General features: G+C 45.5%; 1 protein-coding gene across 1 annotated transcript in view; it reads right to left on the bottom strand.

The window, feature by feature from the left end:
• The window catches only part of LOC126312017 (phospholipase B1, membrane-associated-like), a 135,589-nt gene extending 117,414 nt beyond the window's left edge, over positions 1 to 18,175 (bottom strand). The window contains exon 1 of the mRNA XM_049992238.1: positions 17,897 to 18,175. Coding sequence (XP_049848195.1) covers positions 17,897 to 18,109 — 213 coding nt within the window. The 5' untranslated portion in view covers positions 18,110 to 18,175. The remainder of the gene's footprint in view (positions 1 to 17,896) is intronic.
• Positions 18,176 to 18,462: the final 287 nt, after the last annotated feature.

Genomic DNA, 18,462 nt, shown 5'->3' with positions numbered 1-18,462 from the left:
TGAAGTTTATAATAAAGTCTGTTTTAAGGCAAATTAAAATTGTAAAACAATCACAAACTTGTCCATCACTAGTGATCCCGAGCTTCCTATTCCCTTTACATAACTGTGGGAGATTGTAATTTTGATTTTCTAAAGAATTGAGTAGCACCAGGGTTCACACCCCTCTCCCTGGGGACGTTGATTCCCCCACAATTCGCGGTCGAAAACGACGGTTCATAGTGCGATGGGCAACAGGAAGATATTATTGTCAACCTTTGACACTGTTGCCACCCTCAACGTTCAAACCTTTTCTAAAGACACTGTGGAGCTACATTCTCACTGGACGTGAACGCACCCCTTTGGAGTGCAGCGCGACAACAATCTTTGCTGTCGTTTACTGGTTGTAACCATTAGAGACCGTTCAAAACCCTTCGACGAAATTTGAACGTCATATGAATCATCAAGGGATACTTATGCTTTCCCATCCCTTCTCTTTCCGTCCTCCTGTGTCGTGATCACGCCTCAGTGCAACATCGTTGTGTGTGCGGCGTGAATAAACCGGCAAAAAATGTATGTCTAATCTGTTAGAGGCTACACTGATTCGAATGAACTTGTTTTTTGCTGATCCGACGCGTTTGACCACTCTTGAATCATCAGTCCTCTGCCCAAGTTTACTGCTGTCATCTGCAGCTACCAACCATTTCGATTCTGCTTGTATTACTGCCACATTAGGTTCGAGTTTAAAGATCAGTTGCTCTTTTTATATAATTATGGTGCGATAGGCAGCATCCGGGAAAGACAGAAATACAGAAATATAAATCACTTAGCAATTAAAAAAATTGGAATCTGTAGGGGCAAAGGCGAAATGGTTGCACGAAAAGTGTCGAGAAATTGAAAAAGAAATAAACATAAGAAATTAAGAGTGCAATGGGAATTCCACTGTTAAACCCAGAGAGGAGTGCGGACAGGTGGACAAGTAGAAGGCCTTTACAGTGTGATTTATAATGACAAGTCCCTTACACCAAACCAAGGAAAAAATATTCCGTAAATATGGACTCTAAAATAGTTACCTTAAGAACCATGTGTACATGTTCAGAAGAAGAGATGTGTTTCACGGTAGCGAAGATGGAAAAATGCTCGTAACTCTTAAGCTACGCATTTTTGAGCCTAAGTTTACTGGAGATTTTTTCTTGTTTCAAATCCATACCACTTCCTGTCAAAGTATGGGAAGCAAACAGCTTACAATAGAAGAGCCGTGGTTCGCAGTACAGAGAATGAACAAGAGTGCAGAGCTCTAAAGTCCTTAAGTTATGCATTCAAGAGCTCATCATTAATGGACATTTTTTCCTTGTTTTGGTGGAAGGAATCCATCATCCTGAAACACCCTGTATGAGGGGAAGGAACTGCCTGCTGACGTTATCGAAGAAGAAATTGCATTTGATATGGAAGAGATATGAGATCCAATGTAAAAGTCACAACTCAAAAGAGTTACGGCAGACCTGACGTATAACAATACAGACTGCATAGATAACATTCCATTTGAATTTCTAAAATCACTTGGGTTTATGGCAAACAAATAACTACACAATTCGGTTTTTAGAATATATGAGACAGATGAAATACCATCGGACTTTGAGAAAAATATCATCCACACAACACCGAAGATAGCAAGGACAGACAGATGTGAAACTGTCGCACAGTCAGCTTAACATCTCAAGCATTCAAGCTTCTGACAAGAATGATTTACAGAAGAATGGGGAAGAAAACAGAGGTCTGTTAAATGGCGACCAGCTAGACCTTAAGAAAGGTAAAGGCACCAGAGATGCAGTCCTGACGTTGCAGTTGATAATGAAAGCAGGACTGTAGAAAAGTCAAGGTATGCTAATGGAATTTGTCAATAATATGATGTAAGATGTTCGAATTTCTTAGAAAAATAGGAGCAATTTATATGGAAAGAGGGGTAGTATTCAATACGTACAAGATCCAAAATGGGATAGTAATACTGGAAGACCAAGAGCGAGGTGCTCTGTTACTCGGATTAAGAAAGGTGTAAGGCAGCGCTGTAGTCTTTTCGCCCCTACCGTTGAATCTATGCATATAAGGGGCAAAGACGGAAAGAAAGTTCAGCAGTGTAGAGTAAAAGAATATCAATGATAAGATTCGCTGATTACATTGCTGTTCAGTGAAGGTGGAGAAGAATTACAGAATCTGTTGTCTGCAATGGACAGTTTAATGAGTACAGATAATGGACTGAGAATAAATCGCAGAAACAAAAAAGTAATGAGACATGACAGAGATGAGAGTATCAAGTGCCTTAACATCAAAATTTCTGGTCACGAAATAGACGAAGTTAAGGAATTCTGCTACCACAAAAGCAAAATAATCCGTGATAGACGAAGCAAGAATGAATTATAATCAAAGACGCCTGCAAGGAGAGCGATCCCAGACAAAAAATAATCTGCTAGTATCAAACATAGGCCTTGATTCGAGGAAGGAATTTCTGAGAATGTACAGCGATGTATGGTAGTGAAACATGGGCTCTGGGAAGACCACAACAAAAGTGAACCGAAGCATTTGAGATGTGATACAACAGAAGATGAAAATTAGTTCAACTGATAAGGAACGAGGAGAATCCCGCAGTACAAACGAAGAAAAGAACGTAAGGAAAACAATGACAACAAGTAAGGGCAGGATGAGGAACATGTGTCAAGACATCAGGGAAAAGCTTCCTGGAACTAGGGAAAGGTGTAGAGAGCTAAAACTGTAGAGGAAGACAGAGATTGGAATACATCCAACAAATAATTGGGTACGCTTTGCGGAAGCGCTTCTCTGAGATGAATAGGTTGGCACAGGAGAGAAATTCGTGGTGGACCGCATCAAACCAGCCAGAAGGGCGATTCCTGAAAAAAAAAAGTAGTAGAGGCTGTCCACATTTCGTTCTGAGCTCGTTGATCACTGTCGATTATTTCTCACTATCTTACGGTAGTTTACTTCCACTCTCGTCCATTGTGGCAATATTCTTTTATGTAATTTCTCAAGCTTTGCTCGCTAGAAGATGACATCTAGAGGTGCTGAGTGTCCTGCCAGAAAGCAGCGTCGTCCACGCTGTGAAGATTGGTAGGTTCCGCTTAGGTACTTGAATTTAACCGAGACTGGGCCCATTTGGACTTCAGGTACGTCACGATCACGTTAGACGTTACTTAATGTCGTATTCCTGACTTATTATAGTTATTTCAGTTCTTTTGCCATTCGTGAGTGGATGATCATTCCAGTGAATCTTCGGTGGGTTCCCATGTGTTGCTAGTTAAATTGTGAAGTGCACGTATTAGTTCCTGTGCATATATATATCCTTGAACCACAATTGAAACAATTGTTTGCGCCACATCGTTTTAAGTGTATACAGTCGTGATCTCTGGAGGTAACACCTCTGTTATGCTATGTTTCCTGGTATCTTGCAGTCCAGTCACGTATGTGTTAAGCGTAACTGAAACAGTTTAATGCTTCATGTCCCATTTGTTATTTTGAACGAATAATTTTGTTTTGTTCAGTTTTCTTTTATGGGTGTAGATTCTTCTGAAATAAATATGCAGTTATTTAACTCCTTTGCTACCATTCCGGTAGTCAATATACACTCACACTCTTTGAATATGGATTAACCAGGACCATGAGCCATATTTGTATATGAGGGACACATTTCTTTTGACAATTCTGTTGTGCATACCTTTATCCAAATGACAGATAGCTAACAGGGTTTAGAATAAAATTTTCACTCTGCAGCGGACTGTGCGCTGATCTGAAACTTCCTGGCAGGTAAAAACTGTGTGCGAGACCGAGACTCTAATTCGGGACATTTGTCTTTCCCCGGCAAGTGCTCTACCAACATTTTTTTAACTCGTTTTGTTCGGCAGAACTACTTAAACCTAACTAACCTAAGGACATCACACACATCCATGCCCGAGGCAGGATTCGAACCTGTGACCGTGGCGGTCGCGCGGTTCCAGACTGTCAGACTGTAGTGCCTAGAACCGCTCGGCCAATCTGGCCGGCTCCCGCAGAGGGGAGTTTTGGTTTCCAGAAACAGCAAAATGCGCGAGCATAAAATACGTTCCTAAATACTGCAACAGATCAACGTCAGAAATATAGGCTTGTAGTTTTGTGCGTCGGTTCGATGACGTTTCTTGAAAATGGGATTGACCTATGTTATACTCCAATCATCAGAAATGCTTCGCTCCTGCAGCGACCTATAGTAAGTTGCTTCTAGAAAAAGGGTAATTTCTTTCGCATACTCTATGTAGAATCGTACTGGTAGGTCGTCAAATCTAATGGATGTTCCTCTGTTCAGCGATTTCAGTTAATTTTCGTCCTATGGACATTATTTCAATACCTGTCATTTTGACATTCGTTCGACAATTTGAAGGAAGAACTTTGCTTTCGTCACAGCTGTCTCACGCGGCTGTCGACCACGGCTCTCCTCTCCCAACTCTCACTACTCTGCTGATCGATTGATTGAGTGATTGATTGATTGAGGGGGGTGGGGAGTAAGGGACTAAACGGCGAGATCATCAGTTCCTCATTACTTTGCTCAGCACATACCTGTCTAATGGACATTGTAGAATAGTCTTGAATAGAGTAGTCTGAAAAGCTAACCAGAACACAGCACGCGTCACAACCCAGTTTCCCAGAAGCTTCTCTCAGTGCAAGACGGGTGAAAATAAACGAACACATGTCTCGGCTTATCCGTATATACTCGACAGCAGACTGTTAATGTTTCAGATGTACTGTGGACGCCTTGTAGCGAGCCATCGGTTGAATCGAAGCCGTAGCACGGTAAGAAGCGTCGCGGCTTCGCACTTTTGCGTCCCGTATTGGAAACTCATTATTGTTTCTGTTTTACTTACTTTATTTTCCTTTATGAATTCATATCTGTAGAAGATTAGTACACAAGTGTTTCATATTTTTATTATATTTTATTTTTTATTTACCTACCTATTTCTGTAGGAGATTAGTACACAAGTGTTTCATATCAAGTCAGAGGAGACAAGGGCATTAAGTTAATTGCAAAGTTACAACTTGGTGCAACAATAAGTGTCAAACGTTTGTTATATGATTTACAGAAATACAAGTCGCTGAGGAATGAAATAAATAATAGGAAGTGCAGGGAGACTAAGGCGAAATGGTTGCAAGAAAAATATGAAGTCGGAAAAGAAATGATTATCGGAAGGAATGATTCAGCAAGCAGAAAACCCTAAAGAACCTTCCGTGAATTTCAAATCAAGGGTGATAACATTAAGAGTGCAATGGGAATTCCACTGTTAAATGCTGAGGAAGAGAGCGGATAGGCCTCTGTTATGGGGAAGACTAGTCTGATGAGATAGAAGAAGAAACAGGAATCGACATTGAAGAGATAGGTGGTCCAGTCGTTCTCGCAAACTGAAAAAACAGCCGGGAGAGCGGTTTGCTGACCTCATGCCTCTCCATATCCACATCCAGTGATGCCAATGGGCTAAGGATGACACGGCGGCCGGTCGGTACCGCTGGGCCTTCATGGCCTGTTCGGGCGGAGATTAGTTTAGTTTCAGAGGAACCAGTATTAGAATCAGAATTTAAAAGAGCTTTGGAAGACTTGAGATCAAGTGAGACAGAAGGAATAGACAACATTCCATTAGAATTCCTAAAATCATTGGAGAAATGGCAATAAAACGATTACTCATATTGAAGTGTAGAGTGTATGATACTGGCTATATACCATCTGGCTTTCGGAAAAATATCATCCATACCATTCCGAAGACTAAAAGAGCTGACAAGTGCGAGAGCTATCGCACAATCAGATTAACAGCTCATGCATCCAAGTTTCTGACAAGAATAATAAACAGAAGAATGGAAAATAAACTTCAGGATGTGTTTTTGCTTTAGGAAAAATAAAGGCATCAAGAGGCACTTCTGACGTTACGGTTGATAACGGAATCAAGACCAAAGAAAAATTAAGACACGTTCATCGGATTTGTCGACCTGGAAAAAGTGTTCGCATGTAAAATGGTGCAACTTGTTCGAAATTCGGAGAAAAACAGGGGTAAGTTATAAGGCGAGATGGGCAATGTACAATATGTACAAGAGCCAAGAGAGAATAATAAGAGTGGACGACCAAGAACGAAGTTCTCGGATTAAAAACGGTGTAAGACACGGATATAGTCTTCCACTGTTCAGTCTGTACATTGAAGAAGGAATGATGGAAATAAAGGAAAGGTTCAGGAGTGGATGTAAAATTCAAGGTGAAAGGATCTCAATGATACGATTCGCTGATGACATTGCTATACTGAGCGAAAGTGAAGGAGAATTACATGATCTGTTGAATGGAATGAACAATCTAATTAGTACAGAATGTGGACAGAGAGTAAATCGAACAAAGAGGAAAGTAGTGATAAGTAGCAGAAATGAGAATAGCGAGAGACGTAACGTCAGGATTTACGGTCATGAAGTAGATGAATTCTGCTACATAGGCAGCAAAATAACCAATGACAGACTTAGCAGGAAACATCAAAAGCAGACTAACATTGCCGAAAAGGGCGTTCCTGGCCAAGAGAAGTCTACTAGTGTCAAACATAGGCCTTAATCTGAGGAAGAAATTTCAGAGAACGTGCGTTTGGAGCACAGCATTGTATGGTAGTGAAACATGGGCTGTGGGGAAACCGGAACAGAAGAGAACCGTATCGTCTGATATGTTATGCTACAGATGAATACTGAAAATCAGGTGGACTGATGAACTAAGCAATGAGAAGATTCTGTGCAGAATCGGAAAGGAAAATAATATAAGGAAAAAAATTGACAAGAAGAAGAGACAGGATGATAGGACATCTGTTAAGACTTCACGAAATAACTTCCATGGTACTAGAGCGAGCTCTAGAGGATATAAACTATAGAGGACGACAGAGATTGGAATATATCCAGAAAATAACTGAGGATGTAGGTTGCAAGTGCTACTCTGAGGTGAAGAGTTTGGCGCAGGGGAGGAATACGTGATGGACCATATCAAATCATGCAGAAGACTGATGACTAAAAAAAATTTAGATATGATATTTTGAGGGGTTAAATATTTTTAAATTCTCATATTCTTATACTTCATCTTTATATTTATTCGTATATTGATTCTTACTTTTTATTCTTATATTCATTCTTCAGGAAGATCTGGTGCATGCATTCTGGGGACATGCCTAGACAAAGTAAAATAAAATTAAAACAATTTAATTGGTTGCAAACACGGGCCGCAGTTATGTTAGGCTGCGACGCTAGTCACTGCGCTACCGCTTCGCTCTGTTTGAGCATGCGCTACAAGGTGCCTTCAATACTCTGTCATTATCTCAGAAAAAGCCGAAAATCTACGGATAAGCCGAGACAGGTGTTCGTTTATTTTGACTCCTCTTCCACTGATCGAAGTTTCTGGGAAAAAGATTTATGGCAAATTTTTTACCACGTTATCCTCGTAAGTCTAATGGAGTTCCTTTAATTGTCGTTTTGTTCCTCCTTTGTTATCAACTACAACAATTCGGCGAATCTGGTGATCAATAGCTTTAATTTAACATTTATCTCATCAGGCACTTGGATTTCATTTATCGCACTGTGATTATTCATTCCATGCCTAATGCTCCGTATTAGCTTTGCTTTTTCCTTGGAATAATTATTTCTGTGCAACTTGTTGTTGTGTCCAGTGTGGTGTCAAAGAGAAAAAGTTTGCAGTACTGCTTGTAATGCACGTCTGCATTAAATAAAGCTTTCTCTAGCTGATTCAAGGTACTTTTCTATCAGAGACGGCGGTTTGTTTTAGTATTTTAAGTACATTATAAGACGACACGGCAGTACACCCAGAGTGATTTTAACGAAGTTTACATAGGTCTCGGATGCCTACAAATGTATATTTCTCGGGATAGTTTGCGTGTATATTCAAGTATCTGCCAGTTCACATTCTTCAGCTTTTCCCGTGGAACAAACAGGACTACGGCAATTCGTCCTGCCCTTCTTTGTATACGCCCTATACCCTCCATTACTGCTATGTCGTACAGGCCCCACACACTTGTACGGTGTTCTAGGACGAGTCGCCCAAGAGTTTTGTATGCAATCTCCTTTATACACTCCTGGAAATGGAAAAAAGAACACATTGACACCGGTGTGTCAGACCCACCATACTTGCTCCGGACACTGCGAGAGGGCTGTACAAGCAATGATCACACGCACGGCACAGAGGACACACCAGGAACCGCGGTGATGGCCGTCGAATGGCGCTAGCTGCGCAGCATTTGTGCACCGCCGCCGTCAGTGTCACCCAGTTTGCCGTGGCATACGGAGCTCCATCGCAGTCTTTAACACTGGTAGCATGCCGCGACAGCGTGGACGTGAACCGTATGTACAGTTGACGGACTTTGAGCGAGGGCGTATAGTGGGCATGCGGGAGGCCGGGTGGACGTACCGCCGAATTGCTCAACACGTGGGGCGTGAGGTCTCCACAGTACATCGATGTTGTCGCCAGTGGTCGGCGGAAGGTGCACGTGCCCGCCGACCTGGGACCGGACCGCAGCGACGCACGGATGCACGCCAAGACCGTAGGATCCTACGCAGTGCCGTAGGGAACCGCACCCCCACTTCCCAGCAAATTAGTGACACTGTTGCTCGTGGGGTATCGGCGAGGACCATTCGCAACCGTCTCCATGAAGCTGGGCTACGGTCCCGCACACCGTTAGGCCGTCTTCCGCTCCCGCCCCAACATCGTGCAGCCCGCCTCCAGTGGTGTCGCGACAGGGTTGAATGGAGGGACGAATGGAGACGTGTCGTCTTCAGCGATGAGAGTCGCTTCTGCCTTGGTGCCAATGATGGTCGTATGCGTGTTTGGCGCCGTGCAGGTGAGCGCCACAATCAGGACTCAATACGACCGAGGCACACAGGGCCGACACCCGACATCATGGTGTGGGGAGCGATCTCCTACACTGGCCGTACACCTCTGGTGATCGTCGAAGGGCACTGAATTGTGCACGGTACATCCAAACCGTCATCGAACCCATCGTTCTACCATTCCTAGACCGGCAAGGGAACTTGCTGTTCCAACAGGACAATGCACGTCCGCATGTATCCCGTGCCACCCAATGTGCTCTAGAAGGTGTAAGTCAACTACCCTGGCCAGCAAGATCTCCGGATCTGTCCCCCATTGAGCATGTTTGGGACTGGATGAAGCGTCGTCTCACGCGGTCTGCACGTCCAGCACGAACGCTGGTCCAACTGAGGCGCCAGGTGGAAATGTCATGGCAAGCCGTTCCACAGGACTACATCCAACATCTCTACGATCGTCTCCATGGGAGAATAGCAGCCTGCATTGCTGCGAACGGGGGATATACACTGTACTAGTGCCGATATTGTGCATGCTCTGTTGCCTGTGTGTATGTACCTGTGGTTCTGTCAGTGTGATCATGTGATGTATCTGACCCCAGGAATGTGTCAGTAAATTTTCCCTTTCCTGGGACAATGAATTCACGGTGTTCTTATTTCAATTTCCAGGAGTGTAGACCGACTACATTTTTCTTGTACTGTACTAATAGATCGAAGATTGTCAAATGGTTTCCTACTACTGAATAACGTGATGGTTCCATTTAACACCTATAGATAGGTATTGATTGACTCCAGCTGTGACTCGTTGAGACTGTAGTCACAAAACATTACTTTTTTCGTTTTCTGAAGTGCAGCGTCTTACATTACTAAATACCTAAGGGAAGCTGCAAATTTTTTGCTTCACTTTGAAATCTTATCACTATCCAATTGAATACAAATACTCTTCTGGAGTTTGCCGTCAGATCGTGTTGCACAAATCTGATAATATTTCGTCAACAGAACTTCGACATCCTCAGGTGTGGATAGCTGCTGTTGTCGATGCTAGAAGGCGCGACTGGTAGTAATCACGTGGCGGCGTCGAAATGTGTGGACCAGGAGCAGGCAATAAGCGTGCGCAGGAAGGCACTCGCGATTAGTGGAAAGCGGTGCTCTTAGTGCCCATTGGGGGAAGCGCAGAAAGGCGTTTCGTGCGTGCGCTGTGGACAATGATTGTGCTTCCGGACGCTCCTGCGCTTAAGAACTGAATTAAATCTCAGCAGTGTGCCGCGTCGGCTGTTGAGTCGGAAGTTCTTGTTTCTTCTGTTTTGACTTAATGGCAGCCAGTGGTGGATTCCAACTATTTTATGAAAGACCTTGAGGTAAAAACACCGCAGTTGGCATGTCTCCAACCTTTCTGCTTCTAGCGGTATGTAGACGACATATTTGTGGCGTGGTCGCGCGGAATTAAAACATTACGTACGTTTCTACAGATTCTGAACTTGCTCCATCCGAATAAACAGTCATCATGGAAGAGGAAAAAGGTGTCATGCTTAAAAGAAAAATCGACGGTACACTGGGACCTAGTGTCTACTGCAAACGAACTCACACAGATTTCCAGGCCACGAGCTGTCATCATCGTGCACAACGTGGTAGAGGTTTAATCTCTTTGGTACGTAGAGCACACGTGATCTCACATACTGACAGTCTATCTGGTGAGCTACAACACCTCTGAACGGTGTTCAAAAAGGAAGACTATTCTGACAGACAGATGCGCCATGCCCTCCGTTCGACTCAGATTCAAATCAAGGATGTACAAGAAGACGCGGAGGTACCCATTGCAAAGGCGTTCTTGCCGTCTTTTGGCGGTACGTCTTCAAGAATAGAAAGAATCTTCAACAAACACGACATCAAGTGTGTTTTTCGGCCACCAGCAAATTGTTCCGTCAAAAATTTAGGAAAGGTGGTTCATACAAGATCCCACACAAATGTGGGAAATCTTATACTGGACAAACATGCCGAACCGAGCAAGAACGTTGTATTGAACACCATCGTCATACCAGCCGTAGCAGAACATTGCCTGGACACGGGACATCGCATGCTTTAGAAGAAGGCTGAAGCTTTTATTCTCAGCTCCATCATTCCTGGACTGTCTTTTTATGGGGCTTATATACACTCACATGGTGGATAATCTTATCAACAGGGGTACAGGTTTTCAGTTAAGCGGTGCCTGGAATCCAGCACTGGTCTTCGTTAATAAAAAAAAAAGAAGGAGAAACAAGAACTTCCGACTTGTGACCCGCCTCGGCGCATTACTAAGATTTAATTCAGCTTTTAATCACAGGAGCGTCCGGCAGCAGAGTCGCGCGGAAGGCCTATAGCGGCTTCCGGTAGGGGACATTGTGAGCTCGAGCGTTTCCCCACGCACGCGTACAGCCTGGTCCTGGCCGGGTTGAATATCGACGCCGCCGTGCTGTTATCACCAGCCGCGCCTCCTAGCAGTCACAACAGCAGCTACCACCACCTGAAAAGTCACAGCCGACTTCATATTTGTGCAGATTCATTGAGACTGTACTTCATTGTAGATAACCGCATCAGCTGCAAACAGTCTGAGGTTACTACACCACTGGCCATTCAAATTGCTACACCACGAAGATGACCTGCTACAGACGCGAAATTTAACCGAGAGGAAGAAGATTCTGTGATATGCAAATGATTAGCTTTCCGGAGCATTCACTCAAGGTTGGCGCCGGTGGTGACACCTACAGCGAGCTGACATGAGGAAACTTTCCAACCGATTTCTCATACACAAACAGCAGTTGACCGGCGTTGCCTGGTGAAACGTTGTTGTGATGCCTCGTGTAAGGAGGAGAAATGCGTACCATCACGTTTCCGACATTGATAAAGGTCGGATTGTAGCCTATCACGATTGAGGTTTATCGTATCGCGACATTGCTGCTCGCATTGGTCGAGATCCAATGACTGTAAGCAGAATATGGATTGGTGGGTTCAGGAGGGTAATACGGAACGCCGTGCTGGATCCCAACGGCCTCGTATCACTAGCAGTCGAGATGACAGGCTGCTTATCCTCATGGATGTAACAGATCGCGCAGCCACGTCTCGATCCCTGAGTCAACAGATGGGGACGTTTTCAAGACAACAACCATATGCACGAGCAGTTCGTCGCGGTTTGCATCAGCATGGACTATCAGCTCGGAGACCATGGCTGCGGTTACCTTTGACGCTGCATCACAGACAGAAGCGCCTGCGATGGTGTACTCAACGACGAACCTGGATGCACAAATAGCAAAACGTCATTTTTTCGGACGAATCCAGGTTCTGTTTACAGCATCATGATGGTCGCATCCGTGTTTGGCGACATCGCAGTGAACGCACATTAGAAGCGTGTATTCGTCATCCCCATACTACCGTATCACCCGGCCTGATGCTATGGGGTGCCATTCGTTACATGTCTCGGTCACCTCTTCTTCGCTTCGACGGCACTTTGAACAGTGGGCGTTACATTGCGAATGTGTTACGTCCCGTGGCTCTACCCTTCATTCGATTCCTGTAAAACCCTACATTTCAGCAGGATAATGCACGAACGCATGTTGCAGGTCCTGTACGAGCCTTTCTGGATACAGAAAATATTCCACTGCTACTCTGGCCAGCACGTTCTCCAGATCTCTCACCAATTGAAACGTCTGGTCAATGGTGGCCGAGCAACTGGCTTGTCACAATACGCCAGTCACTACTCTTGATGAAATGTGGTATCGTGTTGAAGCTGCATGGGCAGCTGTACCTGTACACGCCATCCCAGGTCTGTTTGACTCAATGCCCAGGCGTATCAAGACCGCTATTATGCCCAGAGGTGGTTGTTCTGGGTACTGATTTCTCAGGACCTATGCACCGAAATTGCGTGAAAATGTAATCACATGTCAGTTCTAGTATAATACATTTGTCCAATTAATACCCGTTTATCATCTGCATTTCTTCTTGGTGTAGCAATTTTAATGGCCAATTGTGTATTAATACTGTAAGGTCTTTAATGTACAACATAAACAGCAAGAATCGGAACTCAGTCTTTGGGTCACTGCCAAGTCTGTCAATGACTCTCCATACAAGATAACATGCTGCTTCCTTCCAACCAAGAAATCCTTAATCGAGTCACAAATTTAGCTCGATACCGTATGCACTCGTACTTTGGGAAATGAGCTCAGGCGTAGTACTGATTCAAATGTATTCGGAATGAAAGAAGTTCAATCCTCCATTGGAATATCCAGTTTTAAGTGTTGTGAACTTCAACTAAATCAGTGATGGTTAATATCAGAATTGTTCCATTAAAAAGAGCACGGGTAATTTTATTTCTTATTCTTGTTCAACCCGAGATTGCGTCTCGTCTGTAATAATATCATCACTAGTAGGAGTTCCTTCCCACTTTTAAAAAACGCACATTACAATGTGCTCTCACTTGACACCAATGAAGTTGCAAATGGCTGTTATTTGGGGTCAGTGGAATCCATGCTACATGGCGTCTTGCTCGGAGCTGTCCTTGAAATAACCTAGTTGTAACAGTTCGTTGTCTCACTGTGGCGCCAACTGCTGCTCAAATCTCTGCCGCAGGTGCAGTACGATGCCGAACACGATGGTCTTCCCCCTCGGTAGTGCCACGTGGCCGTCCGGGTCCCGGTCCTCTTGTGACCGTACATTCTCTTCACCACTGCTGCCCACAATCATGTGCGGTGGCTAGCTTCCCGCCAGGTCTTTTTGCAGTATTGCAAAAGGAACTTCCTTCTTCTTGGAGCCCTATTACGCGACCTCGTGTAAACTCAGTGGGGTGTTGACAGTGGCGGCTTTGTAGCCTTAAAGGCACTCTTGCTAACGTCAACTATTATGCCCAATCTCAAATGTAACTAGCGCTGTACCTGATTTGCTTTCTCATAGTAGCGCTTCCAGCACCACTTTCATGAGACTGGCGAGAAACTGGAACAGACATCATCTTTCAGATGCAGAAACACTCCTACCAACTTCCATTTATGTCGCAGAATTCCTTACTGGTGTTGCGATTTTTTTTTCCGTCAGTGTACACTGATCAACCAGTACATTATGACGAACGACCTACCATCGATATAAACCCGGCCCAGGCGCCAGCAGTGTCACTTTGCAAGGAATGACTGCTAGTCAGACAGACACACGTGGCGCATGTAGTAGCAGTGAACGAGCTGTTCGTGTGTAGAATGTGAAAGGACGCGATTTATCTGAGTTTGACCGACGGCAGGTTGTGATGGGCTGGAGGCCCGACATGAGCATTTTGGAAACTGAAGGGCCTGTCGAGTGTTCGAGAAGTGTTGTGGTAAGGGTCTTCAACGCGTGGCGAAACCAAGGTTTGGGCGGCCACGCCTCATTACAGATGTTGGACGTCGTAGGCTGGGCATTCTGGTAAAACAGGACAGGCGGCGAACCATGACTGAACTAATAGCAGATTTTAATGCTGGTCGGAGTACGAATGTGTCTCAACACACAGTGCATCGAACACTCCCAACGATGGGCCCCCGGAGCCGACGCCCCCCTGCATGTGTCGCAGCTATCACAAAAATGGGCAAATGGGCACGTGGCCATAGGCACTGGATGTTGGAGCAATGACAGAGCATTGCATGGTCTGATTACTCCCGATACCTTCTTCATCATGCCAATTGGAGAGCGTGAATCCGTCGTCTTCCAAGAGAACAGCTCCTTTACTCTTCTACTGCGGGATGGAGACAAGCTGGCAGCGGCTCCATTAAGCACTGAGGAGTATTCATCACGTGGGCATCCATGGGTCCAATGGAGCTCGTGCAAGGCACCATGACGGCCAAGCAATATCGTACACTTATTGCAAAGCAGGTACGTACCTTCATGACGATTAAGTTTCCCGATGGAAATGGCCTTTTTCAACAAGACAATGCGCCATGTCACAAGGCTAGGAGTGTGACCGAGTGGTTCGAACAACATGGTACCGAGCTCCAATTGATGTGTTGCCTCTCCCCCCCCCCCCCAACCCCCCACTAGCCAGATCAGAACCTGATAGAACACATCTGAGATGTGACTGAACGTGGCGTCAGAGTTCATCACCCCCTTCCCCACTCCGTAATTTTAGGGAGTTAAGTGACTTGTATGTGCAGATGTGGTGGCAGCTCAATCCAGCGACCTACCAAGGCTTCACGGCTTCCGTGCGACGAACTGTCGCCATTGTATCCGTGCCAAAGGTGGACACACCGGCTGCAAGGTAGGTGGTCATAAAGTTCTGGCTGATCAGTGTGTGTGCACAACGAAAAAAGCTGTGGGTAAAAAGCTCCTCCTAAAACCTTGGATCAATTTCAAGAAAATTTGAACCATATACACTACAGGCCATTAAAATTGCTACACCACGAAGATGACGGGCTATAGACCCGAAATTTAACCGACAGGAAGAAGATGCTGTGATATGCAAATAATTAGCATTTCAGAGCATTCACTCAAGGTTGGCGCCGTTGGCGACACCTACAACTTGCTGACATAAGGAAACTTTCCAACCGATTTCTCATACACGAACAGCAGTTGACGGGCGTTGCCTGGTGAAACGTTGTTGTGAGGCTTCGTGTAAGGAGGAGAAATGCATACCATCACGTTTCCGACTTTGATGAAGGTCGGATTGTAGTCTATTGCGATTGCGGTTTATCGTATCGCGTCCTTGCTGCTCGCGTTGTTCGAGATCCAATGACTGTTAGCAGAATATGAAATCGGTGGGTTCAGGAGGGTAATACGGAATGCTGTGCTGGATCCCAACGGCATCGTATCTCTAGGAGTCGAGATGACAGGCATCTTACCCGTGAGGCTGTAACGGATCATGCAGCCACGTTTCGATACCTGAGTCAACAGATGGGGACGTTTGCAAGACAACAACCATCTGCACGAAAAATTCGACGACGTTTGCAGCAGCATGGACTATCAGACCATGGCTGCGGTAACCCATGACGCTGCATCACAGACAGGAGCGCCTGCGATGGTGTACTCAACGACGAACCTGGGTGCACGAATGGCAAGCCGTCATTTTTTCGGATTAATCCAGGTTCTGTTTACAGCATCATGATTGTCACAGCCGTGTTTGGCGACATCGTGGTGAACGCACATTAGAAGCGTGTATTCGTCATCGCCCTACTGGCGTATCACCAGGCGTGATGTTATGGGGTGCCATTGGTTACACGTCTCGGTCACCTCTTGCTTGCATTGACGGCCCTTTGAACAGTGGGCGTTACATTGCGGATGTGTTACGACCCGTGGCCCTAACCTTCATTCGATCCCTGCGAAATCCTACATTTCAGCGGAATAATACACGACCGCATGTTGCAGGTCCTGTACGGGCCTTTCTGGATAGAGAAAATGTTTGACTGTTGCCCTCCGCCCTAGCCAGCACATTCTCCAGATCTCTCACCAACTGAAAACGTCTGGTCAATGGTGGCCCAGCAACTGGCTCGTCACAATACGCCAGTCATTACTCTTGATGAACTGTGGAATCGTGGGTTGAAGCAGCATGGGCATCTGTATCTGTACACACCATCCAAGCTCCGTTTGACTCAATGTCCAGGCGTATCATGGCCATTATTACGGCCAGAGGTTTTTTTGGAGGTACTGATTTCTGAGGATGTTTGCACCAAAACTGTATGAAAATGTAATCATATGTCAGTTCTAGTATAATATATTTGTCCAATGAATAGCCGTTTATCATCTGCATTTCTTCTCGGTGTAACAATTTTAATGGCCAGTGGTGTATTATTTGCTGTCTGGAAAGAAGTACTGTGGGTGTAAGAAACAGCAAACCTCCCATTCAGGTAGGCGTGATAATGCAGAGAATGATGGGGGGGGGGGGGGGGGGGGGAATAAGAAACGGACAGACGGAGAGGGGACACGAGAAGACGGACAGAGATATGGGGAAGGAGGAGATGGACAGAGAGAGGGGAGGTGGAAATGGACAGAAACAGAGAAGAGGAGGAGGTTTACAGAGAGAGAGGAGGGAAAAGGAGATGGACAGACAAATGAAAGAAGCAATTAGGGACAGAGAGGGGGGGAAGGAGGAGCTGGACATAGAGAAGGTGGAGAAGAATATGGACAAATGGAGGTGGATGAGAATTTGAAAAGTATAAGGAAAAGATAGAGTGGACAGGAAGTGATGGCCAGAGGGGGGAAGAAGATGTACAGACAGGGGTGAGAAGCACGGCGTTCCGTATTACCCTCCTGAACCCACCGATTCCATATTCTACTAACAGTCATTGGATCACGACCAACGCGAGCAGCAATGTCGCGATACGACAAACCCCAATCGCGATAGGCAACAATCCGACCTTTATCAAAGTCGGAAACGTCATGGTACGCATTTCTCCTCCTTACACGAGCCATCACAACAACGTTTCACCAGGCAACGCCCGTCAACTGCTGTTTGTGTATGAGAAATCGGTTGGAAACTTTGCTCATGTCAGCACGTTGTATGTGTCGCCACCTGCGCCAACCTTGTGTGAATGCTCTGAAAAGCTAATAATTTGCATGTCACAGCATCTTCTTCCTGTCGGTTGAATTTTGCATCTGTAGCACGTCATCTTCGTGGAGTAGCAAATGAATGGAGAGAGGGGAGAGTAACAGATAGACAGAGAGGAGGGCAGAAGAAGATGGAGAGATAGTGGGGTTGAGGAGGTGGTCAGAGAGAGGAGAGAGAAGGCGATGGCAGGAACAGAGGATAAGGAAATGGACAGAGAGAGGGGGAAGAAGGAGATGGACCAAGAGGGGAGAGGAGGAGATGGCCAGAGAGAGAGGCATAAGAGGAGATGGACTAATAGAACTGGAATAAATACATACGTCGTATAGTCAGCTAGTTAAGTTATATAAGGACTTCTAACTAGCATCATAACATCCCGCAAAACTTGTAATGATAGCAGACGTCTACAAATCTTATCACATAAACGAAAAAGTAGACTGCCTGGTTTCTCATAAATGTGAACAGGCGATCACTAATGACAACACAAAAGTTTCCTCCTCATCAACAGTCATCAAATTGAGAACTAACCTTCCGCTGTCGCAGTGTCTCCAAGAACTTCGCCCGGTCCTTCGGCCTGAGTGTCCTGCTGAGAACATTCTTGACAGACTCGTAGAAGGCAATCAAGCTGGGCGGATCTGTCTGGAATGCTATTTGACCGGCGTAGCTCAGTACCTGTCCCGGACCGGCAGGCTGGCTGAGGAAGCAGCACGCGGCGGCCACTACAAGCGAGAGCGTCTGCATGTTGTCAGCCCCGACGCCGGACGCCGACGCACTGAAACCGGTTGCGAAGCGCCGGAGAACGTCCACCACACTGGTCGACCCCGCGCCGGCTCACATAATATCAGGGACTCGAGGCCTGGCCGTGACCAGGCCAATCACGTGCCAGCACTCCGCCGATCCCTAATCTGCACACTTTCTCAGCTGGCGTTATCCCGCGAAAGATTTTCGCGTTACAGCACAAAAGCTCGAGACCTTGCGAGAGCATCTGCGTATGACTTAAGAGGGGCAGGACGTCAAACGGGCCCACTTGGAGCAGGAGAGGCACCACACGACATTTTAATTTCCACTGTCAATACTTTTACAAGTAAATTCAT

Source organism: Schistocerca gregaria, chromosome 1 (genome assembly GCF_023897955.1).
Source record: "Schistocerca gregaria isolate iqSchGreg1 chromosome 1, iqSchGreg1.2, whole genome shotgun sequence".
In the NCBI taxonomy this organism is placed as follows: domain Eukaryota; kingdom Metazoa; phylum Arthropoda; class Insecta; order Orthoptera; family Acrididae; genus Schistocerca; species Schistocerca gregaria.
Note: the sequence above shows the minus strand (reverse complement) of the source record. Positions and strands in the feature narration are given on the sequence as shown.